General features: G+C 57.4%; 1 protein-coding gene across 6 annotated transcripts in view; it reads right to left on the reverse strand.

The window, feature by feature from the left end:
* The window catches only part of LOC142045654 (ankyrin repeat and fibronectin type-III domain-containing protein 1-like), a 256,556-nt gene that overhangs the window by 5,701 nt on the left and 223,491 nt on the right, over nt 1–27,364 (reverse strand). For 5 of the 6 annotated variants that reach the window (XM_075059380.1, XM_075059379.1, XM_075059382.1 and 2 more), the window contains 13 exons: nt 10,532–10,733; nt 10,020–10,227; nt 9,514–9,708; nt 9,132–9,245; nt 8,398–8,495; nt 6,861–6,951; nt 4,602–4,709; nt 4,249–4,348; nt 3,515–3,647; nt 2,174–2,293; nt 1,573–1,788; nt 1,054–1,220; nt 573–729 (listed from right to left, as the gene is read on the reverse strand). In XM_075059380.1, coding sequence (XP_074915481.1) covers nt 573–729; nt 1,054–1,220; nt 1,573–1,788; nt 2,174–2,293; nt 3,515–3,647; nt 4,249–4,348; nt 4,602–4,709; nt 6,861–6,951; nt 8,398–8,495; nt 9,132–9,245; nt 9,514–9,708; nt 10,020–10,227; nt 10,532–10,733 — 1,909 coding nt within the window. The remainder of the gene's footprint in view (nt 1–572; nt 730–1,053; nt 1,221–1,572; nt 1,789–2,173; nt 2,294–3,514; nt 3,648–4,248; nt 4,349–4,601; nt 4,710–6,860; nt 6,952–8,397; nt 8,496–9,131; nt 9,246–9,513; nt 9,709–10,019; nt 10,228–10,531; nt 10,734–27,364) is intronic. The other variant, XM_075059377.1, reaches the window with a different exon arrangement.

Below are 27,364 nucleotides of genomic sequence, written 5' to 3' on the forward strand. Positions count from 1 at the left end.
CCTCAAAGTCTCTAAACTACTGGTCAAAGTCACTACACCAGGGGCTCAGAGATGAAGTGCCACCAGCGATGGTCTCAGCCCTGCCCAGAGAGGTGCCCTCACAGCTGCCTGGCCAGAAGAGCGTGCCTGGCACTGGGGCTGGTGGGCACCTTTCCAGGGAATACTCAGCATAGTGGAGGAGGGAATTCTTCCCGTGCAGTCTGACCCAGGGAGCTGCAGTTCCGTCCCACCACTGGCCAGGGACCATTCTGCTTTGGAGGGGCAGAGTTGGGCTGGTCTTATGCTGCAAGGGTTGAGCCCAGGACCAAACCACACAGCAGGCAATAATGCAAACTTCAGAGGTACAGGTGAGGGTAAGACAAACAGCTCCTGTGGACACTGTCTCTGGGCAAGCAGGTGCTTCAGATGCTGGTTGTCCACCACTTGCCTTCTATTTGCACAGGACTAAAATCTCACTGATGCTTCAGGCCCCTGAAGAGGGACCAGGGGCTATGGTACCCTGCCTGCCGTAGTGACCAGCATGGTGCTGCATGGCCCCTTCCCCTCTCTCCTCCCCAGACCTCAGCACCTACCCGTACCTCTTGCAATGGGATGTTGACCAGGGTCATCAGCTCCTTGATGGCCACTTGGAGCTCCTGAAACAAGTGGTTCTGGGAGGTCTCAGCCTCTGGCTCCGCAGGAACAGGTTCCTCCACGCTGGCCATCTTCTGCAGCCATTCCCACTCCTCCCTGGAGAAGGGAGAGACAGACACATGAAAGAAGGAGCAGCTTGGAGTGGACCTGAACGCGCAGTCACTATGAGAGCTATGTTTCCTTGGCTGTTCCTCCCCCAGACAGTGCAGTACCTGAAGGGCTGTGGGAGCTGTGGAGGTAGAGGGGGACCTTGGTTTGCTCCAGCTCTAGGCTGCCCTGCATGGCAGGCAGTGGGGCTGAGGGGGAATATTACACTGCTGCCAGGAGCCCAAGAGCAGAAGCAGGAGGTGATGGGTGCTCTTAGGCTGGATGGGACAGAGGAGCCTGGCTGCCCTGGGTGAGCTGCCCTGCAAGCCCCACCTGGAGATATTGGGGTTGGAGCGAATCTTGACGTGGCACAGGATGTTGGGGAGCCGCTCCGGCACCAGCACTCGGATCTGATCCACGGCACTGCAGAGCTTCAAGTAGCCCAGGTAGAGGCCTGGGGAGAGGGCATGGCTGCTCCGCTGGTGGTAAGCCAGCTTGTCCTGAGAAGAAAGGCACTGCTGGATTGAGCAAGCCCTCACAGTGGGGCTCTCTCCTGCCCTCCTGCCAGGTGCTGCAGCCCAGCCAGCCCAGCCAGCAGAAGGGAAGTGGCAGAGCAGGCACAATCCGGTGCTGCCAGGAAGAATCCGGCACCAGGCTGATGCCTCCCCTCGAAGCAACAGGATTTTTGCAGGCTGGCTGGGCTCTGCTCCCCCTCTGCCTGCAGCCAGGACCAAACCCTTGGTGGCCTGGGCTCTGCCACAACCTTTCCAGCCCGAGGGGGAGCAGAGAGAGCTGGTGGTCCCGCAATGGAGCCCACTCCAATCCCCTCCCGCAATGGCACTGGCGCAGCACCTGGACGGAGATCAGCAGCGTGTCCAGAGCGGTGGGCTCATCTGGGGAGGACACGGACTTGCGGCTGGTCTGCAACTTGCAGATGGGAACCCAGCGGACGCTCTCGAAGGTCTGGTTGGTCTTCACCTCCTTCAGGGTGACGATGAGGATGTTGCCCTGTTTGTCTTTGATGGGTTCAAAGAAGACCTGCCCAAGGTCCTGGATCCCCAGCAGCCCCTGCACAATGGGATGAGAAGGGCAGGAGAAAGCAGAGTGTCAGGGGACATCCTTGAGGCACAGCGCTCGGTGGGTCTGGGCAGCTGGGACGTGACTGGCAGCTGCCTGCTGGAAACCAGCCCGCCCCGCAAAGCACCCACTGAGAGCCCCCAGCCCATCCGCATGAGTCTACCACGAAGCCTGACACCTCATCGCCCCACAACCAGGGTCCTGCCGGAGAGGACAAGGCAGGGGCACCCAGTCCTGTCGCTGACTGAGCCACGGGCAGGACTGGCAGAGCCTGGGGTTTTCCTCGGTGCAGCACATCCACTTGCTGCTCCCAAGGCAGCCTGGTCCACAGTGCCCCCCCACCAAGCGCTCGCTCCTCCCCCTGGCCCACCCTCACCTGCATTTGCGAGATGGCAAGCAGCATCTTGAAGCGCGTCTGCAGGATGCAGGAGCAGGACGACTGGGAGACGGTGACACACTGCCGCAGCCACAGGATCTCATCCCACATGCATGACACCTGCAGCACACCAAAGGGCCATCACCACCAACTGCCGCTGCCTGCAGCTGGTTCACACAAAGGTGTTTTGGGGAAATCCATTTGCCGTTCTGTTTGAGCTGGGTTAGGAATGGGTAGGGGCACGTATCACCTCTCAGCAGGGGTGTGATTTCCTACGCCACAGGCACCCTGAGATGCCTCCAGAGCCTGTACCCGAGGGAGGCACCATGCCGTGCCCACCAGTCTTCATCTAGGACTGAGACCTTAAGCCTGAGTAGAAGATAGCCAAGAGGAGGGGGGAGAATATAGCCTTCTCCCTCAGTAGATAAGGACTATCCAGCAAGATTTTGGCCCTGAGCTGCCCACCTGCCCTTTCACTAAGCCTACTGAGAGCGGAGGACCAGGCAGCAGCACCCTGCACGTCCTGCTCTGTACAACAGAGGCAGAGCTGCTGCGGCAGGATGCTGAGGTGAAGCAGTTAAACAGCCGAGAAGCCGCTGGCATCCTTGCGGAGAGGCAGCGCCCACCCGTCATGGCACGCAGCCTGCCCAGCGTGGCAACGGTCCATCGCCCACCCGTCGCGGCACGCAGCCTGCCCTGCACGGCGCCGGTCCATCGCCCACCTTTGGGCTTCCAGTGGCTGGGTGGAAATGCCGTTCCCTGGTGGTTTCTCAGCCCATGCTGAACCCCCCAAGCAGCAAGCCTGCAGGCTGCCTATGCTGCCAAGCCCCAGCACCTGGGGTGGAGGGGAAGCTGCTGCCAGCCGAAGGCAGCGGTGGTGCATGATGCCCGCTTGGCTCAACCCAGAACTCCCAGGTTGCTACTGGCTCTCGGCACCGCTCTGCCCCGCGGAGCACGAGGGCAGTGGCACAGCAGAGATCCCGGAGGCAATGCTGGGAAGCCCAGGAGCCGCCAGATGTTGTTCTGTCTGGTGCAAGTAGCTTGTGCTCCCTTTGTGCACGTGGGGTGTCCCCTGACTCTGCTCCCAACCCGAATCAGCCCCAGCCAGCCCCAGCGAGAGCCCCACAGTGCCCCACGCATGATGGGCACTGCTGCCTGTGCAGGGAAGGTGCTGCAATGAAGGTGCTTTGCAGATCGTGACGCTCCTGGAGGACACAGTGTCCGGGGTGGTGGCCATCATCTCAGCAGCTTCCAGGGTGGTGGCCAAGCAGACAGAGATGTGTCAGGAGACATGCTGCTGCCATGCCCCAGCGCACAGCACAGGGTCCCTGGGCCACCCACCTTGGTGAACCAGAGAAAATCCTGCATGAGCAGGCAGGAGTAGGTGTCGTCAATCTCCACCACAGGGATCTGGTCTTCATGGGTCACCAGGATGTTGTCGTCCTTGTAGAAGATGGCTGTCAGGTAGAGGCCCCTGCATGGGAGGGAAGACAGGCTTTAGTGTCACCCCCAGCTGCCAGCTTCATTTCCCAAAGGGTCTCTCTCCTGAGGGCAGAGGAGATGCCCTGCCCCAGGTCTCAGCTCCTCTCCAACAGCCCGTGGCAGAAGAGGCATACGGCCAGTAGAGTAGCAGGAACAGGAACCCAACACTACCAGCAAGGCAAGCCTGCCTGATGTCACAGCTGATGCCACGGCCGATGCCCCCGCCAGCACAAGGGAGGGCAATGGGGCCCAGCCTGTGCAGGAGACGCTGGGGTGCCTGGAGGCCAAGCGTGAAGGTGGGTGGTGGGAGGGTGGTGGGGTCTAGAGGAGGGTGAGGTGTTGGGTGATGCTTGGAGGTGGTGCAGGGATCTGGATACGGGTGCAGCTTGGCCAGTCCAAGGAGAAACATTTGATTTCTGGGCAATGGGACTCATCTGCACTGACACTGTCAGCTTCCTCCAGGCAAGGACGAACCTTTGAGCACCCTCAGCCCCCGGCTTGCACACACAGCTCACAGCTGCACCCAGGATGGGCAGCCCTATGTCCCTGCTGAGAAAGGGGCTCTCCACCACCCCCGCGCACCCGCCTCTCACCGCTTCAGCGTCTTGAGAAACTTGCTGCCGGGGTGGAAGAGGTGCTTGAGGCTCTTGGAGACTGAGTGCTTCCTGCTCTGGGGCTGGTTCTTGCAGGGCTCTGGGGAGCAGAGAGCAGAGGATGCTGCAGCAGGAGATGCAGAGCTGCACCAGCAGCCCACAGCACGGCATGCCAACCCAGTGGGAAGGCTCTGCCAAGGTCCCACCGCCTGAGCTGTCTCCCTGCTATGCTCATCCATGGGCTACACCTATTCCTGGTACCACCCCAGCCCCCAGGACCACACCATAACCTTGGGGGGGCCCGGCTGGATCCCCCACCCCAGCCTCCCCACAGCGCTGCGCCATGCACTCACCGTGGCAAACGCAGTGCTGGTGGACAGTCTTCACCTGGCCCAGCAGATGGTCCAGAGCTTCAGCTTGTCCCCTTCGCCGGGGGGCCCGGCCGTCGTACTCCCGCCAGTCTGTGGGGGACAGACCAGCATCACCCCTTGGCCTGGGGGAAAAAGGGGTTCCTGTCCCCTCCTCCCCATGGCACATCACCTCCTGGCACCCCACCCGGGTGTCCCACAGGCACAGCATGGCATGGCAGCAGTTGTGGGTGCTGGGCACCTCTGGGCAGGCTGGGCTTTGGGAGATCCCCAGTTTTGTGCCACTCTTCCCAGAAGCACCCGAGCTCTGCACAGCAGCCCATGGCCACTGGCCATGCTGCAGCACGGCAGGGACATGGCAGAGGGAAAGAACAAGGTCCCGTCTGTTGCTGCTGCACTTCACTGGCCTTAAAAAATAAAATTCTTTCCAGTGTCTTCCTCCAGGTCTTCCCCGGAGCTGCAGCTTTCTCCAGGCGAGTGCCGAGAGCTGGGCTCACCTCGGCAAACACATAAATAAGCTCTCCTGCCAGCTCCACCCGTTGCGAGATGGCAGCGGGACCAGGAGCAGGGCCAGGGACCCGCCGGCGCTTCTACATTAGCTTTACATTAATTGCTTTAAACACCCCCTGTGTCCTGCCTGCTGCTGTTTTCCATGGAAAGTTCAGCTCTGTTAACTTTGGCTGGGGCTCACCACTATTTTTAGGAGCTTTAAAAACACCCAGGGAGGTGCCTGACTATATTCTGCTGGGCCAGGGAGGGATCTTTACTGAAGGGAGAAATATTAATGGAGATCAAAATAAATAAAACCCACTCATGTCTGATTCACTTCAGCCACACTCTGTATCAATGCTGCATGGATCGTGGTCACAGGGAATGTGACCTGTGCAGGATGGCAAAGGGGATTTAAAGTGGGTGCAAACACGATCAACACCCGCTGCCAGGACAGAGTAAAGCCAGGGCAATGCAACGCATGCGTAGGCTCGCTATATGCATTTGTATACATGCAAATGTATTTTTGCATCTTTCCATACCCGTGCCATAGGGCTTGTGTATCTGCAGCTAGAGCTACGCACGGTGCCTGCACGCCTCTTGCCCCGTTGCCGTTCACGTGCTGTCAGAACTGCATCTCGACCTGCACATGGTGCATTCGTGGCTCACGTGCAGCAGCACGGCTGGTCCCTCGCTGCCTGCAAGTGTGGTGGCAGGGGCCGTGTGCCCACCGCCCTGCCGCCTGCTCGTCGGGATGGGCACAGCCTCCCCAGACGTGCACGGGGCTGCTCCTTACGCACCCGATGGCGCTGATTCCGCAGGACCGCCACGCAGCGGAGACCCGTCTCGGCGGTGAGGGGCAGAGGCAACCTCGGAGCCCACTCAGCCCTGAACTTCAGCGGGGCTGCTCCATCTAGTTCAGCCCTTCTGGCCTGTCTCCCCCAGCACCCTGGGGTGCCTTGTGTGACACCATCGGGTGGCTTTCGCCTCCTCCGCTTGCCATGGTGCCAGCGTGGGGAGGTGACTGCTGACAGCCCAGAGCTGGGCTCTGGTGGGGCTCATGACCCCCATCCCAGCTCAATGCCAGGGAATGCAGGTCCCTGGGGCTGGGCTGGATGGGCGAGAGCACGCAGTGGCACAGGGAGGCCTCCAGGCCCACTGCCACCCAGGACCGGGATGGCTCTGAGCCCTGGGGTGGCACTTCAGGGGCTGAGCTGGGGCATCCCACCATGTCACGCCTCAGCACGTGCCTACAGTAGTTTTGCACAAGCTGGGCCACTTTGGGGCAGATATCATTGAGGCAGTAGGGACTGACCCCTCCCAAAAGCTGCCCTGCGCTAAGTTACAAACCTCTGCTAAAAAACACAGGGGTGTTTTTCCTTTCTACAGAGGAGATGGCTGCATTGCTTTCCTTTTAACTGAGAAAGCAAAACGTCCTCTCTCCTAGCTTTCTCCTTAGGATGAGCTGATCCAGGTTGCCTAAAATGGCTCAGCCTTTACCAGGCAGCCAGGAGAATTTCAGATTGAAAAATCAATATTTGGCAAAGCTTCCTGCCAGCTGGAGGCAGCATCCCGGACCCCCGGGCACAGCCTCCCTGCCTGGATTGAGTCCCTAAATGCTGCCTCTGCTCCCTGGTGCACTATACCCCATGCCAGCAGCGAGAGGGACTCCCGGATGGCACAGGGAGCTGCTGCTTTCCCCCATCCATCCTGAAGCTGGTGCCAGCTCCTGCGGGCATTCCCAGTGGTACTTACTGGAAGGGATGGCAAAAGGGGGTACGGAGGCTTGCGGGGGACCCCAGCCCTTCATGTTGTAGGCAGACACCTGGACGTAGTAAGCTGTGCCCTGCGAGGAGGGAAGTCACACTCAGCTCACTGGCACCTCTCCCGGCTCAGCATGCGAGGGAAGGAGGATACCACCCAGCCCAGTACACCAGTACACCACCATAAGTACTAAACTGGGAGCCTGCAGCCCAGGTCACCAGCTCTGACCTCCCCCAGCTGTACAAAGCTCTTGTTATCAGACACTAGAGAATCCCCACAGCCCAGGTGGGTGGTTTTGGGGGAGGCAGAGGAAGGATGGGATATTGCAAATGCCCCTTGCCAGGAGATGCTGCCGGCCCCAAAGACTTGGGGCTTTCCGCAGCCTGGAGGGTCGGGGTGCTGCCTTCCCGCTGGGATGTCCAAGGATCTGGCCCCCGGAGACAGGGAGCTGGCCCAACATTGTTGAGGGTTTGTGGCATGGCGACAGTGATTAAAGGCCTCTGATTAAAGCCCAGTCAAGCTGCCAGATGTTGCAAGGCCTCCAGGCACTCATGAAGGCGGACAGGAGCCTGTGAAGCAGCTCTGAAAGCGTGATTGATGGGCTTGGGCCAGCTCCTTGCAGTGGCGCTGCTCTAGGCTCCGCTTGAGCCCTGTCCTGCCACGCACCAGGGCAGTTCTCCCACCCCAACGGCAGCTCCTGGGCTCCAGCAACGCTGCCTTGGCTAAGCCTCTCTAACCTCGTCGAGGGCTTTCCCTGCTCCTCGAGCCAGTGGTCCCTGCCTGCCTGCACGCCCTGGAGCTTCAGTGCTGCACCCCCCTAGTAAGGGCAACCCCATCCATCCCAGCATCGCCCCACGTTCCCATCCCAAGCTCCATCTCACCGCAGTTCCCATCCCACCCTGTCTCCCCGCTGTTGGTCCAGGATGGCAGCCCCTGGGGAGCGGACAGCTGACAGGCAGCGTGGCCCCTGCGGTTCTCAGGGAGATAAAACAGCGGGGAGCCCCAGTCCCAACCAGCCCGTGACCTTGCCGAGCTCCTGGAGATGGAGACGGGGCTGGTCCCCCCTCTCCAATGTGCGTCGGGGCTGGTGTGAGGGGTTGATCTCTGCGGGCGGCAGAGGAACGAGCTGCTGATTTATGGCCCAGGAGGACCACGGGTGGAGATGGGAGCGGGGTGGGGGACAGAGGATAAATCAGGCGCCCGGTGAATGGACCCATTCTGCCTTTCACTTGAGAGTCCCCAGGCACCCTGTGCAGGGGGTTTCCCCATTGCCAGGGCGGCCATGGCTGTGCAGGGACAGACAGATGTCTCTCTTGGCCCCACGCTCTTAGCTCTGCCCACAGGCTGTGCTGAACAAGGCACGCACTGTGGCACAATCCTTTTCTTCCTGCTGGAAATGACACGCCATCCCCTACCCGCATCGGCTGCTGGGAATGACCCAGCGAGCTGCACCGTGGCCAGTGGCTTTTCCCGACTGTGGTCTCTCCCCCCGCAGCCCAAACCCCCGCGGGGCACCCCAAGAGCTCACCGACACCAGCCCCCGGATGGTGAAGTGCAGGTTCTTCAGCTTGTCGATCACGGCCTCCCCCAGCGGTGGTGAGAAAGTGGGGGAGCAGCTCCACTCCACTGAAAGGAGAGAGACCCCAAGGTGCCGCATGGCCCTGGAGCGGGGACAGGCTACCAGGGCTGGCTGCAGCGCGTCGGGGCCAGCAGCTGCAGAGGGACCGCAGACAGCACCAGAGCTGGAGGCAGCTGAGCAAAGGCAGGGGAGAGGGGAGCCACAACAAGGGGGATGGCATGGGGAGCTGCAGTCCTCCTCAACAAGCCATGCCAGGCAGGGTCAGCACCCTCAAGTGATGGGTCAGGAGTTGGAGACGGGGGAAATTCTCCCAGAAGCAAAAAAAATCTGGTTTAAGTGGGTGAGGGGCACAGGAGCGGCAGGATGGCAAAGCCCCCTCAGTGTGCAGGATGAGGGGGCGGCAAACAAGTGGCACCCTGAGTTTTGCCTTGGTGCAGGACGGTGGTTTGGCCTAGTACAGACTGTTCGGGTGGTGGCCAGGGTGTCCAGCAGCATGCAGCCCTGGCTCCTCCTGCGCTCGAGCACAAAGGCAGCTTGACAGGGGCTTGGCAGCACTGCCCACACCCCTGGCACGCTGGCATGGCGTGCACGGGGTGAGTGCCCCAGCATGCCCCACTGGCACACTCAGGGCACCTGCCATGGCTGTGTGTCCCCAACACTGCTGTGGGGACCCTGGTCCTTACCTTTGTACTTGGTGACGACAGCTGAGTTGATGCTCAAGGGCTCCCAGAAGGTCACCTGCACCGAGGAGCTGCTGGCCACGGAGAGGTGGACATTGGTGGGGGCATCCGGCACTCCTGGGGACAGAGACCGCAGGGACCACTACGGCAAGGATGGTCACTCTGAACCCCATGGTGTCCCTCCTGGGCCTCCCCCCGTTCCCAGAGACACGTTCCTGGAGCACTCACCCCCTGTGCACCCATACAGCAAGACTGGCTACAGGGTGCAGGGATCCTCTAACGGGTGCTGGTGCAGCCCCGTGCCTGGACCATGCACAGCCCTGCTCTTTCCCCCTGCGGTGGGGACTGCCCCCCAGGTCCCCCAAGCCCTCCTGCGGGCACTCACGGGCATGCTCAAACCCTGCCTTCATGCGCTTGTAAAGTCGGTATCGCCACTCCCAGGCCTTGAGCTGCTTCTCCTTCTCCGAGCAGTCAGTGTTGGGCGCCTCGTTCACCACCTGCGCCGTCAGCTCGTTGACGCGCTGCTCTGCTTCCCGCACCAGCGTGGAAAGGTGCAGCGAGCGGCTCTCCAGGCTCACAACTGTGGGGTGAGTGGGCACAGCAGTGAGTTCCAGGAGGGGAGCCAGGAGGAGGAAAGAGAAGGTGGTTAGGGCAAGCCCAGGCTCTGCTGGCACCAAGTCCCCACCCCAAGACCCCATCCTCCCCTCTGTGTCCTGCTCCTGGGCTCCACCTGAGTGCATGGCTCTACTCGAGCCCCTGCTATAGCCTGCACCAGTTTCCCAGAGCCCAGTGACCGCGTCCCCACTCGGACCCCGCTGCCTGGGGTTCCCCACTTCACCAGGCTGGAGACCCAGGTGATGGGCATGGCACGGTTCCCCCACACCAACTCACAGTGCGGGCTCTCCTTTGCTCCTGCCTGCAGCAGGGCCCTGGCGATGGGAGCATTGTTGGTCATGATGGCGATGTCCAGGGGCAGTAGCCCCTCACTGTTGGGGGTGTTGAGGTCCAGCTCCTCGGGGCTGTACTGCTTCAGCAGCTCCTGGACCCTGTCTAGGTCCTGCAGCTCCACGGCCTCAAAGAGGGCGGCATTACTCTGGAACTGGGTGGAAGGAGAAAAGCAGGTCGGCTGAGCACAGGGCACCCTCCTCCACCCCACCGAACACCCTAGCCCCTCACCAGCACCCCACAAACCCAAACAAGGTGGGCTGCCCTGGTCCCAGGGGCTCTGGAGCACCAGCTCTTTGCAGACACAACTGGATGATGTTGAGCAAACACCTGGACCAGCTCCAGCTGAACCTGCTCCAAGGCAGCTTCCACCCAGGCATCAGCATCACCCATGCATGGACCCTCCATCCCCACCTTCCCAGCTGCAGCAGCGCTGGATGGAGCCAGCAGGCACTGACCAGGTAGGACTTGCGGAGCTTCTCCTTCTCGCCCCGTCCCGCCAGGCTGCCCTCATCGAAGGATGTGTAGTTAACGCGGAATTTTCCCGACAGGTTTCGGTAGAGCCTCTTGGCCGCGTTTGGTGAGGAAGGGCCCGGTGGCTTTCTGGCCTGTGCCAGCTGCAGGTCCCGCATCTGCTGCGTCATTTTAGGGGAGGATGACCTGGGAAAGGGCAAGGAGGTGTGGGGAAACGAGGCACGTGAGGATGTGCCAGAAAGGCAGAGGCACATCCGCGACGTTGGGACCAGGGCATGACCCAGGAGAGCCAGAGCGGTGCTGGGGCAGCACCGATGCAAGTGGCTGCAAGGTGGATGCTGGTGCCAGCAACACCCTCATCCATCTGTTATCAGTCGAGGCCAGTCTGTTCCCCTTTCCCATTGCTGCTGCTGACCCTGGGTGGGTCCTGAGAGGCTCGTATGAACCCTGCGGGTGAGACATTTCCTTCCAGACCCAAGGACTCGTCTGGCCCCACACTGCCCTTGAGCTGGGATGCCCCAAGCAACTTCAGGCTGCTCAGCTCTGCAACCAGTCCCCATCCATCACACTGGGGAAACCTCTCCTTATTCCCAGTCACCACCACCCAGCTCCTACAGAGATGGGCTGCCCCATCTGGGGCTGCCCAGACCCCCTCGGCAGTGGGGGCCACACGGACTGCCAGCCCCCAGCCCCGTGCTGGGTGAGTGCTGCCCACCACTCATTTGGCTTGGGACGGCCTCATGCACCCTCTCTGCATCCATCCTACTAGCAGGAACCCATCTCCTGTGCTTATTGCTGTCCCTCAGCCCTTTCTCAGGGTCACTCTCAGTGACTTTCCTCGGGGTCTTTATTCCAGCAAAGGGCATCCTCTGAAAGCAAAGTGAGAGCAGGGAGTGGAGAAAAGGCCATTTCTAATGACACTGAGACGGTGCCAGGTCCCAGTGGGGACCAGTGACCCCCAGTCTCCTGCTCACCAGCAGACTCAGGCTCCACGGCTGCTTCTTACCTTCTCCATCCACACTGATTAAGCTACAAAACCTTTTCTCCACTCTGATTTTGATTTCTACTTTAAATAGCGATGATAACTATGTACAAGTCACTAGGAAAGCTGGCATCTTTTCTTGGCTTCATAGAGGGGGCCCCTCTGCCTGCAGCCATGACCCTCACGTCCCCACCAAGACTTCATCCCCACTGCGCAAAGTCCCCTGTTTCAGTACAAGGGCCCTGCTGCGTGGGGCTTTTGCCCATGAGTCATTCCTTACAGCACCGAGGGTTTTCACTGGCGTCAAACATCTGATCCCCTTCTTGCCGTAGCCCGTGGCACAGTTCCCAGACAAGGAGCAACAGGTCTAAAGAGCATTTAGTGCAACTACGCTTAACACAGTTTCTCTCAGTTTTGACCTCATATCCCTGTGTATAAGGTCAGATATTTTGGGGCAAGGTCTTCCCCATATCACTTTATTGGTTAAATATCAAGCAAGGGGTAAGCATGATAAAAAGCATGACAGTTGTGTAGGTCATGCCAAAATGCTACCGCGAGGCTGTGCCTGTGATGATGATGTTGTTTATAAAGCCGTCATCAGGAGGCAGGATATTAATAACAACCTCGCTACGTGCTCTTCATCATCCTGATTTCAGATTAGGCACAGTGGGCCGCAGAAGGCTTTAATGATTTTACCTTTTATTACTGTGATATTTAAAAGCGGAAAATGGTGGGGAGGTTGGCTTCTGCCAATCACTCATCTCACTGGCTTCAGCCTACAGATTTAGAGGTCCCGAGTGCGGTCCAAGCTGCAGTGTCAAGTTGCTGCCCTGGATTCCTCCAGGGATGGGCATTATCTGAACATAGGGCTTTACGGACCGGACAGACAGCGAACACCAACCACATGAGCTTCAGGTAGCAAGACACCCCTAAGCAACCATGGGGAGGTTGGTGAGATCTATGCAGCAGGGTCCTGCTGGTTCTGGTGGGGAGGAAGGGGAGCAGCTCTCTACCAGGAGGGCATCACCATGGTGGGAGAGACCTGCACGATGCAGGGAAGGGCTGGAGAACCAGCCCTCGGCTCACTGGGACCTACCCGGCTCTGGACAGAGAGTTCTCAGCTTACAGCTGTGGCAGCCTGAGCACATCGTGTTTCATCATGGACATGGAGCAGCTCCTGGCATGGCCACTACTGAAGGCTCCTCATGCCAAGGGCTCCACACATGGCACATACAAGCTTCTACAGATGGCAAGTACAAAATCCCAGATATCAAAGGAGCGGAAAATCATCACGCAGCTCTGCTGTCACTGGTGGACAGAAATTAAGAGAGAAAAGCCACCCCTGCCTGTGCAGGCAGGGCACTCTGGCAGGAAGAAGAGGCAACCAGGAAGGCAGGTCCTGACCCATGGACCAAGCCCAAGAAGCAAAGTGCTATCTGACATACTTAGGAAAGAGAAATAACTGACTTGAGAGACTCTCCAGCAAAGCCTTGCCCTTTCTTTTGTGTTTAAGAGCTCCCTGCTGCCTAAGTCCTCCTCTCTCCACCTCCAGCTGCTGCTCGGAGGTGAAGATGGCTCTTTTAGCAGGGCTGTTGACAAGATGCCCAATTCCGCTGCGGTTCCCCTTCATCCAAGGAGGCAACAATGCTCTCCCACATCAGGAAAGGAAGTAAGACCCCAAAAGTACCTCTCTGGAAGCTGGAGCAGAACCCTGCTCCATCCATGTCTGCAGAATCAAGGTTTAAAAAAGGAGTGGTGCTTTGGAGCAAAAGCACTTCTTTTCTGCCAATTAAAATATATGGCAAATGACCCCATACAGGCAGACCGCACAATTTGGAGGAAGTTCTCTCAGAAATGGTAGAAACAGAGGCCACACAGAGAAATTTCTCACTATTTTCCCTCATCTGATTTGCTTTTAACGAGAAGTAAAGAGACGGAAATTATTCAGAGCTCAGGAGTGAACATCTATCTATATTAAACCGGCTGCCCCAAAGATAAAAGAGTTTCCTGCCCTGTGGTTATGAGTCATCTGGACTCAGTGAAATAGTCTTGATTTATCTAGAGCTAAACTTTGTGGTGGAGCAACTGATAGCCGAAAACAACACCCGCAGATGTTGCGCCCTCAAGGTACAACCAGCCAACACCAGCTCGCCGCAATGGTAAAGCCCCATCCTGCAGGGAGGTGGTGGGAGGAGGTCCCACCATCTCTGCCTTTCTAGTCTCAGTGCAGCTGAACTAAATTTATCTCAACCACAATCAGTTCTTGTTGCTAATTATTTACCTACGTCCTGCAAACACCGCAGCAGGGGACGGGTGCTTTGCCTGCCCCAGCAGTTCAGTTTTCTGGCCATGGGATATGTTTGTGACCACCAGGGAGGTGGTGTGGAGATCAGGTCTGCAATGCCATAAATCCCCATACCAGCAAATTCCATCACCCTCTCCATGGAAGAGGCTGAGGTTCTGCGAACGGATGCGTTAGGACTGGCCAGACCCATCTCATGAAACCAATGTAATGAAGATTTATTTTTTTTAAAGCACACGAGGATGGATGTGCATAAGACAACTTCATTTTATCCCTCCTTCTGTGATGAACACAGGCGAATCCACTGGGTAGTTTCTAACACTGTGGTTTTTGCATATTCTGGGTTTTAACGTTTCCAACACTGCAGATCTTGGCCTAGTAAAGACTGTTAATAATTGTTGTAATTATGTGATTTTAAGTGCATTTTGTTTAAGGGCGTAGCCTCTCCGAGCCTCCAGCAGAGAACCAGTCCATGTCAGACAGGGCTGCTCTGTCCCACCGGCAAAGCCCAGACCCCGGGCTGGCTGGAAGGAGCCCTGCCTGCCGCAAGCCCAGTGGGACCTGGACATCCTTCCCTGAGCACCCACGGGGATGGCCCACACCGGGCGCTCACTGCATGAGAAGTACAAACCCCAGGCGGACAGTGGGCTTCGTCCTCCCTGCCGCCATGTGCTCCCATCTCAGGGACAGAGGCTGGAGGTACCTGGACAGGCAGGCAAGGACCATCCTGCCCGCAGGTCACCATACGTGGCTGCTGGGGACCACAGCGGCCATTCCATGCCACTTCCCACCAGGGAGAGCCCGGGCTGTGAAAAGACTCACGTGCAAGCGATGCTGTCGCTGGTGGCAATGGCCTTCCAGCCAAAAACCACGGCTGCCTGGTCCCTGCCACCCCCAATGCCGGCCGTGGAAAGGATTAGCTCACGGATGCCTGCCCGCACTGGCAGCGAGAGGGCAGACTCCTGCCCGCAGCAGCAGACATCAGCTCAGTGCCACACTCCTGTCCTCAGGGTAAACGTGGGTGGCTGTCACTTTGGGAAGCTGCTCCCCACCGTCTGCAGCCTGATGCAGCAGAGAGAGAAGCTGCGGGGCTCTGGGTGTGAGAAAAAGGGAGCCCAAAGGACAGAGGATGAAAGGTGTTAATGCTTTGAAAGGGTGAAAAGGCTTGGGGCACGGAGGAGGAGAAGGACTGGGTCCTTGCAGAGGTCGTTGTAGCCTCATGGCGCTGTGGATGTCAGTGGTATGTTAGCACAAGCTGCCAGGGATGCTGTCCTGAACCACGGTCCAATTCGGTCTATGGGGTTATCCAAAAAATGAACACGCAAGGGACAGGAGAAGCCTAAAAGCCAGTTATCAGGGAGAGCCAACCCAACCCCACACTGGGAGCTTCCGTCAAGAGATCAGCTGGCAAGATCAACATACAGGCTGTTTCCAAAGAAATCTGAGCACGAGGGGTCTTTTCCTCATCTGAGCACACTTAGCCCAACCCCGCGACCAGGGCCACGCTCACCCTTGGTGCATGCAGGAAATCACACACATGGCCACAAACACTCGGGCACCAAATACTCCACGGCAGATACCACTCAAGCTCCTAACACACGAAAACTCTTGGCTCATGGGGACATGAACCAGAAGCCCAGTGTCCGGCATGAAGAGGAGCTGCTGATGCACTCGCATTTTCCACTCTTTCTGCCTGAGTATAAGCAATTTTTCAGGCCTGGGGAAACAGAGACTGGATCCAAAACAGAGCATGAGTAGGGGAGCTCTTCCAAAAGAGTGGGATTTCATAACCCACCAAAAGGCATACTCAAAGCTAGGACAAAACACTGTGCTTAGCATCCCTGCAAGGCAGCAGGACTCACGGGAGCAGCCTGCACACCAGTTACCCACCCTGAGGTGTGCAGATCTCAAAGGTATTTAAATATTGTACAGTGACCTGGCCATGCAAAGATGGAGCAAAACACTCCTGCTCCGCGGAAACATCTGCATGCCTGGAAAATGCACTTGCTTATTGAAACCTGGGTCCAGGGAAAGGCACCAAACCAGATCCAGGGCTTTGTTTGTTTGTTTCCTACAGATTTTCTCTTTTTTCCCCACTTGGCAAACCCACTGGGTTTTGTTTTGAATGGAGCTGAAACGAGCATGCCTCTTTTGTTTAGCAATAACAACTAACTTATATAGATCCTGCTCCTGCCAGTACATTTTTGTTTGAGCTCCAGAAGCCCAACGCTATTAGCCCAATGTTCGAAGGAGCTCAGCGTGGCTGCAAGGCCAGGAGATGCTGCACAGCACCCCGGTCAGTGCAGTCTCCTGAGCATCAGGCAGCAGTTTAGCAATGCTGGTATGGCTGCACGTTGTCTCTGCCATCTCCATACCAGGCACACTGTAGTGCACGTAGGTGCTTCTTGAGGAGCTCGTGACCCAAGGCAGCAGAGGGCAGACCCCGTGGCCACGCAGCCCACCGCATCATGGCACGATATTGGATTCAAAAGCTAGCTCTCGGCAGCTTGGTACCTGAATAAGCTGGAGGAGAAGAGCACATCCTGGGCGAGATCTGCACCTGCCAGTGTTCAGCGCCCCGCACCTCTGCAGAGGAAGAAGTGGAGGATCCCCCCCACGGGAGCAAGAGGGGCTCAGCATCACGCCTCGCCATCCAGGCTGTTCTCGAAATCAGGGTGCTTTTGCATCCCTTGGGAACGCTCATGCTGGGAGTGCAGCAGCTGTAGCGTGCAGTGAGGACCCCCTGGGACCAGCCCTCACTCGGCTGCTGGAGGGGCTGGGGCAGCAGGGAAGCGCACAGGCTGGACAGGCGATGTCCTACATCCTGGGGCTGGTTGGTGAGTCGGCAGTGTGCTCCCGAGGCACGTCCACGTCCTCCGGTGTAGCACAGCAGGGAAAAGCCTGCCAGGGTGGCTTGCCCCCACCACACCTCCCTCCTAAATCATAGGCTCTGAATTTGGGAGCGACGGAGACTTCAGGACTCCAAGAAAGGTTCGGAGCCAACCAAGTAGATCGCTTGCTGACAGTCTGCAGAGGCCTCCCATAAAACACCCCATTTCTGTAGGCCTAGCAGTATGTTTGGGGGAGGAAGGGAGCAGAGACACTCAAGCAAATTCTGCTGCAATATGATAACGCTACTGCTTTTTTCTTTTTTTTTTTTTTTTTTTTAATTAAGCATCCCAATCACAGTTTTTAAATGAGCCCAGAAGGAGCCTGTGGCTCAACCCCCATTAAAATATGACCAAAATCAGACTGTTAGTTCCTTGGTCCCCTGTGACACTCCGCCATCATGGTTGGGACTGCCATCATGTACACGCCATAGTCACAAAGAGGCACTGTCCTGTCCATGTCCACACACGTGTGTCCCTCCTGGGAAGCTCCAGACCTGCCTGCACATGCAGCATTGCCAGGACACCAGGACACTTCTCCTTGGTGACCATGCTAAGGACAGTGCGCAATGGCTGGCTCTCTAGGCAAGACAGACGATGCTGACAGTACCATCAGCCTGTGAGTGCCAGCCTTAAGCTGCTCTGAAGGGGGCACTGGCTGGCACAGCCTGGCTCTGGGCATCCCAAGCCATCCCTTGAGGGAGGGGAAACATAAAATGCCAGAGACCCACACGGGCTCCATCTGCAGACCTGGGTCAGGAAAGAGATGATAGAGGGGAAAAGCAATGTCCACATCAGACCCTCGGCTCTGCACCCCAGCCCAGCTCCGCTGGCTTCACTGTTTTCACGAGAATTTACCCCAGCAGAGTTCCTGGCCCGCCCTGCCTGGAGGCTCGCACCTAGAAAATCTGCTTTTCTACCAAAATTTCTGATGCTACCAAATTTCTGTGGGGATCAAGCTAAGTGGTATGTGCATTACAGACCGAGGGTGTCCCTGCCTGGAGGGCTGCTCAGGTTGCAGCATTCCCCTGTCACCGGCACCACTTGTCCCTGGGGCACTTCCCTGTGCCAAAAGCCCCCAGTCCCTCCCCACCAGCACGGGCACTGGGGATGGCAGAGCTGCCCTTGGGAGCTGTGCTCAGCCCTGGGCTCCCACCTCCCGGGCAGGGTAAACCCCGCTCCCTGTGCTCCCCACAATGCCAGCCTTTAATTGCTGCTTGACATTAAGTATCTGAGCAAGGAAGTCTTGGGTAAATGTTCTTGCTATGGGAACACACAGTGCTGAGTCTCTTTAATTACATTGTTTTTGTTTGGCTTTTTTTATTAGTTGTGCTGTGGCTTCCCCTCCCTGACAGGCCAGCGAAGCGCACGCTAAATATGGCCGGGTTTAAAGTCTGCCGTGAAACCCGAACCGCGGCACCAGACTGGCTGGACTCGGTGCAAGCCAGGGTTACGCGGGACACACATTCCAGCCGCTGCGGTCCTGCTCCGGCCCCGTGCTCCCCCCCCGTCCTGCTCAAACACCCACCATTGGAGCAGCTCAGAGCACAACCACCACGCTCCGAAACACCTATGCAACCTCTTCTTCCTCATCCCGCTAAATCCCGCTGGGAACACAGCCTTTACTCCACGGACCCCCAAGCTGGCCCATCTCCATCGTACCCATCGCTTCTACGCTGGTCCCCATCACACCCCGTCTCCATCATACCCATCGCTTCCACGCTGGTCCCCATCGCGACATGCCCTGCCCCACACCTGCTCAGCCCACCTCCGGGCTGCCCCTCAGGGCCAAAGAGCGCTCTTCCCACCGGCCGTGCCGCTTTCATCTTCCTCTGCCCCCCTTGTTATTTTAAAGGCATTCCAGAGGATGCTGTCAGGCTTGGATGTGGTTTGGTTGGGTTGTTTGTTTTCGTACTGGAGGTTTTATGATCGCACTGGGAACAAGCCCTAATTGAGCTGCAATTCGAATTGCAGTCCGTGGGTATTTGTTTCATTTTTGGAAGGGCTTAAACGGCAGCGCAGCTTAGGCTGGAGAACGCATTTGGTTTTAACTGGAACCTGATGGAGACAGGACTGAGCAGGACGGGCTGCCCCCAGCCATGACCAAAGCTCATGGGGAAGCCCTGCGCAGCCGCCCCGGTGCCAGGTACCCATGGCAGCAAGAGGCAGTGCTGGGTGTGACGGCAGCCCTGTGACCACCCGAAAACCCTGCTGCTGCCGGGCAGGAGGCAGACGGAGCCAGTCCTCTGGTGCCAAAAGCCAAGCGCGCAGCCCTGGGGCCTGGCTCGGTTGGGGCTTACAGATACCCTGCAAACCTCTATGTCCTGCAAACCTCTGTGCCTGGCAAACCCCTGCGTCCTGGAAACCCCTGAGTCCTGCAAACGTCTGAGCCCTGCAAGCCTCTGCGCCCTGCAGACAGACCCCTGTGCCCTGGAAACCCTTGCACCCTGCAAATCCCTGCACCCTGCAGACCCCTGCGCCCTGCAGACCCCTGCGCCCTGCAGACCCCTGCGCCCTGCAAATCCCTGCGCCCTGCAAACCCCTGCGCCCTGCAGACCCCTGCGCCCTGCAGACCCCTGCGCCCTGCAGACCCCTGCGCCCTGCAGACCCCTGCGCCCTGCAGACCCCTGCGCCCTGCAAACCCCTGCGTCCTGCAAACCCCTGCGTCCTGCAGACCTCTGCATGGCAGGGTCTGTGACCTTGTGCTCACCCAGCACCCCAGAGAGAGAGCTCAGCACGGCTGCCCAGGCTGCTTGGCCCTGGGGGCTGGCTGTGTCCTCCTTGCAGGAGTCAGGAGCTGCCTCCAGACCGGAGCTGCTCGCAGGGACCAGGCAGCAGAAACGGACAGGACCTAAAGGTCAGCACCCAAACTGCCCTTCACAGGATTTACGTCGGTGTCAACTTCTGCTGACCGTGCCCCGCGGCGACTGCCAGAACTAGCAGTTCAGCCCCAGCACCCAAAATGTGCCTGATGCTTCTGGCACCTGCAACCAGCTGGACCTTTGCAGGTAGGGAGAGGAGGACAGACAGATTTCTAAAGCACAGAGGGACTAGCCGAGCACCTGCTCTGCATTGCAATGGTGCTTCCTCCGGTCCTTCCAGGACCTCACAAGCCCGGATGCTGGAGCACGTCAACAGTGCTCTGGTAGACACCTCCGACCTGCTGGCACCATCCCGGCTAAATCAGACTTCCGCATATTAAAAGCGGATGAGCAGTGGGGACTCACTGCCCCTCTTTCAGAGAGAAATCCTATCCCAGCTTGGCCTGCCAGGAACGAGCACTGCTCTGTGCCACAGATGCATGTGTGCAAACTCTTCTCGGGGGTATCAAATGCAGAAGCTGAGTCATACGACGCCTGGTTTCAAAGATCACTGAAGGCAAAAGGAGGGAGAAAACAGTATCTCTGTGGGGTTGCAGGGCCCCAGCTTGGACCCAACCGGAGTAGAAGGTGGATGCCCAGTGTGGGGATGCTCAGCCGTGAGGCCGGGACCCAGCTGCCATGCTGGGAGGAGTGAGAAGGGATGTAACACTACACTCATCCAAGCTTGGTCCCGTCCCCTCACTCAGGCCCTGACACCCACTTCTTGGAAGGGAGCAGGGCAGGCTGCTGGCGAAGCTGCTGTGGCAACCCCAGCCTGCACAGGGCCAGCAGTTGCATCTGAGCACCGTCCGATGGGAGAAGGGGCCATGCGGGCTGGGATGGAGTTGCCCCAGCTCCTCTGAGGGCTGCCGCCATGTATCCACACTGCAAAATGCCCAGGACCCCTGGGAGCCAGGAAAAAGCACTAACTTGTCTACCCCCATGATGGCTCAAGCATGTGTGGGAGGGATGCTCTGCATTTCAGCATGGTCTCGCACCAGGGTAACATCCTGCACTGCCTCCTCCTTGGCCCTGCTTAGACTTACTGGGGCTTTCCCCGCTGATGCTGGCTCCTCTGCACCGCTGTGCCCTGATCCTGGGATGGTGGGGCTCCACAGCACCCATGCACCCAGACCCCCTGCTATGGTTCAAATGTTGGCTCAGCTCCTCGCTCTGCTGGAAGCAGGGCTCCTGGGAGCCACATCCCTGCTGCCTGGCCCTGGAGCTGCAGCTTGCCCGGGCATGGGGGCACAGCCACATGCCATGGGGGCTGAGACCTACAGACTCATCACAGCAGTGAAAGGCAACCAATTTGAACCCAGACTTGCCGGGATGACAAGCAAATCCTTTACCCTCCTGCGCCACCTGGTGCCACCAGGAAGAATATGCTAGTGAGATTTGACTTCCAACCGAAACCGCATCTTCTCCAAAACCATGAAATTGTAGAAAAGTGGCCCAAGAAGGACTTCTGGAGGTCATCTGAGCTCTCTCCTCCATACCTGTGGCTGGTCTCCATCCCCAGCCAACTACATCCCACCTGCACTTCACTGCCCTCCATGGGACCTCCCCAGCCCACCACCAGGATGTCCCTTCTGGTGGAAACCCACCTCCGGTCCATCATCCTACCCAAGCCATCCAGCTAGACAGGGACCAAGCTGCTCGAGCACGCCAAAGCTGCACGATGGAAACCAGCACCGCTGGCTGAAGACTTCCAGAGCTGCACCCAAAGGGGTTATAAAAGGCAGGCCACAGACATTGATCTCAGCGGGGAAGAGGAGACGACGGCCAAGACACAATGGAAGAACAGACAAACACACACACCCGGCTCCAGAGCTGCTGCCCAGCTGGTAAATGTTACTGGAGTCAGAAAACCCCTCTCTCGCTGGAAGGCAACCAGCAGGAGCCAGCCAGCAGCGCTGGGCATGCTGGCCGCTACCCACAGGGTGTCCCTGGCACCGCTACCAAGAACAGCCACCCCCCCGTTGGGGATCTCCTTGGACTGCCGGTGGCATGTTCCAGACTGGCTCCCCGTTTGGCACAGCTTCATGCCAGGATTTGCTCCTGGCTCGCTCCATGACCAGCTCCCTGCCCAGCACCCACTGGGGTCTTCTCTGACCAACCCCACCATGTAGCCCTGGTGTCATTCTCATAGTAGCACCACCCAGCGCAATGCCAGAGGAGCTGGTTCACTGCCACCTAACTACAAAACCACTCACGTCTGCCAGAGCTGACCTTCCCTCCATGCATCTCCAGTGGAGTCAGGGGCCAAAGGCTGCAGTCCAAGACGAGAAGCCAACTTTTTTTTGCCGTTTTGCTAGAAAACACCCCACAAGTGCTCAAGCACTCTTGTAATGGCACTAGCTGGGGAGACCCCACCACCAGCCAGGACTCCTTCCAGCTGAGGTTTGCCTGCTGCCTCCATCAGAGAGGAGCTCTCCCACCTCATATGTCACTTTATTCTCCCTCCAGCTGCAGAAAGCTTTGAGATACCATCAGGTGGAGAAAATCAAGCTGAGAATAACGGAGCCTGTGGAGGAATTGTCAGAGCCCCAAGGACAGCAAGTAGAAAAGATTTCCACCCTAATATAAAAGAGCAACATTAAAAACCATAATAATCACCAGGTCAGACCTCCCACCATCAGGACATGCTCATCCATCCATGCATCGATGTGACCAGTGCTGCTAAGCACACCCGTGGGAGAGTCAGGCATGCAAATGCCCTTTCCTGAGGTCTCGCAGGACGTGGGAGCACTGGGAAATGCTCTCTCCTCTCCTTGAGCGTCGCCGCTGCTTCTCCTGGTCTAGAGACATGACACTGCCCAAGCTGACCTGAGCTCTGTTCCTTGCTCTACCACTGTGGGTGAGAGGCAGGGGACGCCCACAGCCAGTGCCTCGGTTTCCACGCATGGGAAATGGAGATGAAAACAATGTCGTATTTTGTAAAGTGCTTTGAGACTTGCTTAATGAGGAGCACCAAACAACCGCTCAGGCTCCCTGCAGTCACCATTCCTGACCTGAACTTGCATGGGCAAGGGAGTGCCTCTAGAGATGGAACAGGAGGTGCTCGGTGCAGCTGGAGAGCAGTGGGTGCAGTGGCCAGAGTCTCTTTGCAGATGGGGAACTTCAGCAGCTAGCCTCTGAAGAGCTCTTCCAAGCATGCACAACCAGGCCTTCCAGAGGCTAACAATTTGACCAAATCTGTGTTGATTTCCACCAGGAATGCACCAACCCTGCCAAATTTCAAGTCTTTTTTCCAAAGTGTGGAGGCACCAGAAGTCCTCAAACAAAGAGACGGGAGAAAAAAAAAAAAAAATCTGGCAAAGCTACCATTTTTCCCCAACCTTCTGCTGAAACTTGGGAAGAAAAAAAAAAGCAGAGAGAAAGTTCAGCCTGAGGCAGAGCAAGCATGGAAAAATTCAGCCCAAATAGTTAAAGTCTGGCAAAGGTATAAGCAAACAAACTTCCGCTGGAAAGTGTTATACAGCCTTAACAACAGGCGTCTGCTGGCTCTGTCTACAATCAACGCATCGGGCGAGAGGTGCCCTCCTCGCCCCTCCATGGCAGCACACGAGGATGACTTCACTGCAGCACAGAAAAGCAAGGGTGGCAGGGGCCGAAGGCTGCAGGTGGCCCTGGAGATGGGAGGTAGCAGCATGGGGCGAGAGGAGACCACTCTGACCCCAGCACCTCAGAGATCTCTGAAAGCACTTGGGAGCTCCCTGTTCACATGGTTACACCGAGCAGGAGCTTCAAGCCAGACATAAAACAGCTTGGGCTCCTTCATCATCAAGAGGCTGGGGAACATCTCACAGAGCTGGTGGCCCCAACACATGGTGGGTGCTGCTGTCTTCTTTGTCCCCTTTGCCATCCCCTGAATGGCAAAAGCGGGGTTGGGGACACCCTGCTCATCCCACCATGCTCTTCATCCTGCTTCTCTGGGCTGTGTGCTGCAAGACAGCTCCCTCGGGACCAAGATGCCCACAGACCTGGAAAGCCCCTCCAGGTGCCCACTGCATCCTGGCACATGCTGGCCTGGGATGCCACACCTTGTCCCTCATGTTAGCACAGGCTGGCTCAGGCTGCAATCACACCTTCCGATTACTGTGCCAACAAGCCCTCAGCCCAGAGGGTTTCTCTTCCTCCGTTATCCCCGATTTTTCTGGTGACAGACCAAACGACGTGGTATGAACACAGATGTGGAAGCTAGCAAGTGTGACCTCCAGGTAAAGTGCAGGAGTGAGACAAGGCGGGGGGATTTAACTCTTACCTCTGTCACAGACCACCGGGGTGACCTCGAGCAGGTCACTAAAGCCCTGGTGCTGCAATGGGGTGCCTACCATCCCCCCTAGGACCAGTAGTTATGGCAGCATGGTCCCAGCGTAGCCCAGGGACAGCTCTATCTGTCCACTGGCGTTTCTACCTGGGGTGAAGAGCAGCTGCTCAGGCAGCAGATACCTCCTCCATGGCACAGCAGGAGGATGAGGTGAGCACGCCGGTGCATGAGGAAGGCAGCCTTGAGTCCCCGTGCAACACAGCATCCTGTTCCTGACCTGCCTGCATCGTCAGGAAAGAAAAGAGCCAAAGAAACTTGATGAGTTCATGTGAAGTTCACCCGAGTGGAGCTCTGCTCCATGAGCAAAACTGCTTTTCTGCTTGCCACGAGCCTTCCGGAGCTCGTGACTGGGACAGAGCAGGGCCAGGAGAATGCTGGGAGGATGGGACCTCTTGGCAGCATCAGCCTCCCACTTGCACAGAGAGCAGGCAAGCGCTCCACCGGCTTATCCACCTCCTCGCACGAGGAGCTCCAAGAACACGGCTCACAGCTGAGGTTCCCTCAGACACCCCCTTGGACAGCCAGCAAGACACCGGGCGTAGACAGGGAAAGCAGGAGCATTAGCTAAATGTCACGCCAGCTTATCTGTGTCCAGAAGCAGCCTCCTTGCTTCCCAGGATTTGGCCCGCTGCTTCGCAGGATTTCAGTGCACAGGGAAACCTGACACAGCTCTCCTAACCGCAAGCACCCGCCTGGCGCGGGGCATGGCAGGACTTGGCTCCGAGCTGCCCCCAAAGCGTGGCAGTGCTGGCAGCCCGGCTTGCAGCAGGGAGGATGGAGCAGGAGGTGGGCTGGCTGCCTGCGAGGGGCACGGGGCAGTGAGAAGGCACGCCATCAGCATCTTGGCAAGTATTAGACCTCAGATGACCTGCTTGCTCACCAGCAAACGCATGCCTTCACCCAATTTCACTTTCTGACGAGGTCCAGAGGCAGAGCAGTCCCTCCCAGCACCAGAAACCCAGCCAAGCCTCACGGGGCTGTCTCTGCCAAGGCTGTTCCCTGGCACAAGGTAGCAGGGACTGACCCCCTTGATGAGTCTCTCCTTCATCCTTCATCTCCTCGCATCTTCTGACATAGGCCAGGCTTGCAGAAAGGCTGAAGGCTCCATCGCACAGCAGGTGTGAGCACCCTCTGACTCCAGAGCCCGGTGACATTTAAACCCAAATGAATTTAAGATTATACCTGCTCGGATCTCCCCAGACCTAGAAAGAGTTGTCTGCCCACCTCCACTCCTGCCACTACCTCTGACTAGAATAACTGCCTCCTCTTCCCCAGTGAAGATGCTGATGAATGAGAACACCACTTGGGGGGAAAAAAAAGACTCAGTTTTTAGTAGCTGCTTCCCTGGGTAGAGGTAGTTCCAGCCACGCAGGACACTGCATGCAGCGCAGAAACCTTGACCTTGTCACTCTTTGCTGAGGTGGTAACATAAGCTAACAGCTCTAGATTGTGATCCCAAACTTGCAAAGCCTAACAGTAAAGTTCAACCTGCCAGCTCTGAGCTTGGAGCCAGTCCACAACTTGTCCCTGGGGCTGGGGGAACGGGTTTGCTGGCAGAAGACCCCGGTTACCAAGTGTCCTCATGCAACAGCCAGCTCCTTCATCAGTAGATCTCAAAGTGCCTAAGAAAAGAGGTCAGCATTGCGGTGCTCCTTTTAAAGACTGAGAAACCGAGGCACAAAGAGGGGCAGATCTTGCCCTCAGCTGTTCAGTGGGCCAGGAGAAGCCAGGTCCTCTATGCCCCAGGCCAGTGCTTCATCCCTGTTCCACAGCCCAGGCCACTCTCCTCTGTGATGGGTGAAGCTCAGAAACTTTGGTGAGTCAGTTTGGGTCCTGGCTACTTCGGCACTTAAACGTGGAGCCTGGGGGTGGAGAGGAGAAACAAGACTGCAGGAAGAGCTGAGTAACCATGCTGCCAGGCCTACCTGCAGTCCCTGCCATCTCACAGGCTGCAACAACCACAAGCGCGGAAACCTGTAGGGTTTGCATGAAGAACATCAACTCAACAAGCCACAGCATCCTGCCAAAGGTGATGATGACTCCTCTTGGGCCAGAGTCAATCCTGATAACGCCAAGAAGAGATGCTTCTTGGAGCTCTGCTTAGCTCAGCAGCTGCTCTGATAGCCATGCTTAACAAGTGCTACCACATACTGTCATGCTCATTTTCCAAAGCTCAGAAACAACAGCTTTTCACAGCAGACCATCAGCCAGGAGCCTGCCCTGACTTCAGGCCTCCCAGCTACTAACTGGTGAGCACTTACAAGCCCTGTTGGGACACTTCTTGGATGGAAACCAGACTCTGTCTGAAAAGACCTGGAGGGGGCTCAGGTGAACCTCCGCACCATGGGCAGAGTGAAGACCATGTGCGGTTTCTCATGATGACACTGGCAGCTGCTGCCAAGTGTCCAGTTCCACTTTGGACAAAGCAAAGCATGAACCTTGCCTTTTCCTGGCCCGGAAACTGGAACTCTTACCAGATCTGCACTATTTTGCACTTCCCACATGGAAAAACCTCCTCCACATTGCCCAACAGCTCTCCGTGGCTGAAGATCTTCATCCCTGTTAACAGTTCAAATAAAGGCAACAAAGGCAAAGTGGGACAGGGAGAGGAATGCCCCTGGGGAGTGAGCTACTGCAGGATGCACTGGGGTAGATGGGGGAATATTTCAATGTTGGGGAGAATAGGAGGAAATCTGGAAATGAGGAGCAGAGAAGAGCATAACTGCTTCTCCCTGACCTCCACTGGGCACGAGGCTCAGCAGATACAGCGTTCACTTGGGCTCGCAAACCTCCTCTGAAAAGCAAGCAAGCCAGCAGAAGAAAGGCGAGTAAGAGGGATGGGTATGAAGCAAAGCAATGGGGAAGAGTGAGTGTGCAGGCAGCAGGAAAGGCTCAAGCAACGGTGGAGAGAGATCCCAACACACCCAAGGACCTGGTCCTCGGTGTCCCAAGTGTCCTGGGCTGACTCCTACCTCCAGTTTGGCCTCCCTGCTGAATGCTGCCCATCCTGCCAGCATCCAAACCAGTAGGTCCAATATTGACCTGGCACTGAGAGATGCTCTCCAGGAAGATAAACAGGAGGTTCCTGAAGCTTTGGCAGGCAGAAGTGTCTCAGCCAGTAGGGAACTAATAGCAGTGAAAACCTGCACAACAGGGACTACCACTGTTTAAGGGACAAGGAAGGATTCAAAGTACTCTAATACCTGCCGGCTGTCAGGACTATCTGGAAATATTGATGCTTCTGCATCTCCTGACCCCAGTGTCCCCAGCAGCATCAGCAGCAAGACCAGTGATCCCTTCTGCTCCCAGGGCAAAAGCTGTCCCCAGGACCAGGGGAAGCGCAGCCTGGCAGCCCGGGGGCTGGGGCAGACTGCCTGCCTTGCTGGGGCTGCTCCAGACACACAACTCATCTGCACTGCCCTTCCCTGGGTGCAAATCGGCTCATGGAGAA

The sequence above is a fragment of the Buteo buteo genome, chromosome 29 (genome assembly GCF_964188355.1).
Source record: "Buteo buteo chromosome 29, bButBut1.hap1.1, whole genome shotgun sequence".
NCBI classification, from domain to species: Eukaryota; Metazoa; Chordata; class Aves; order Accipitriformes; family Accipitridae; genus Buteo; species Buteo buteo.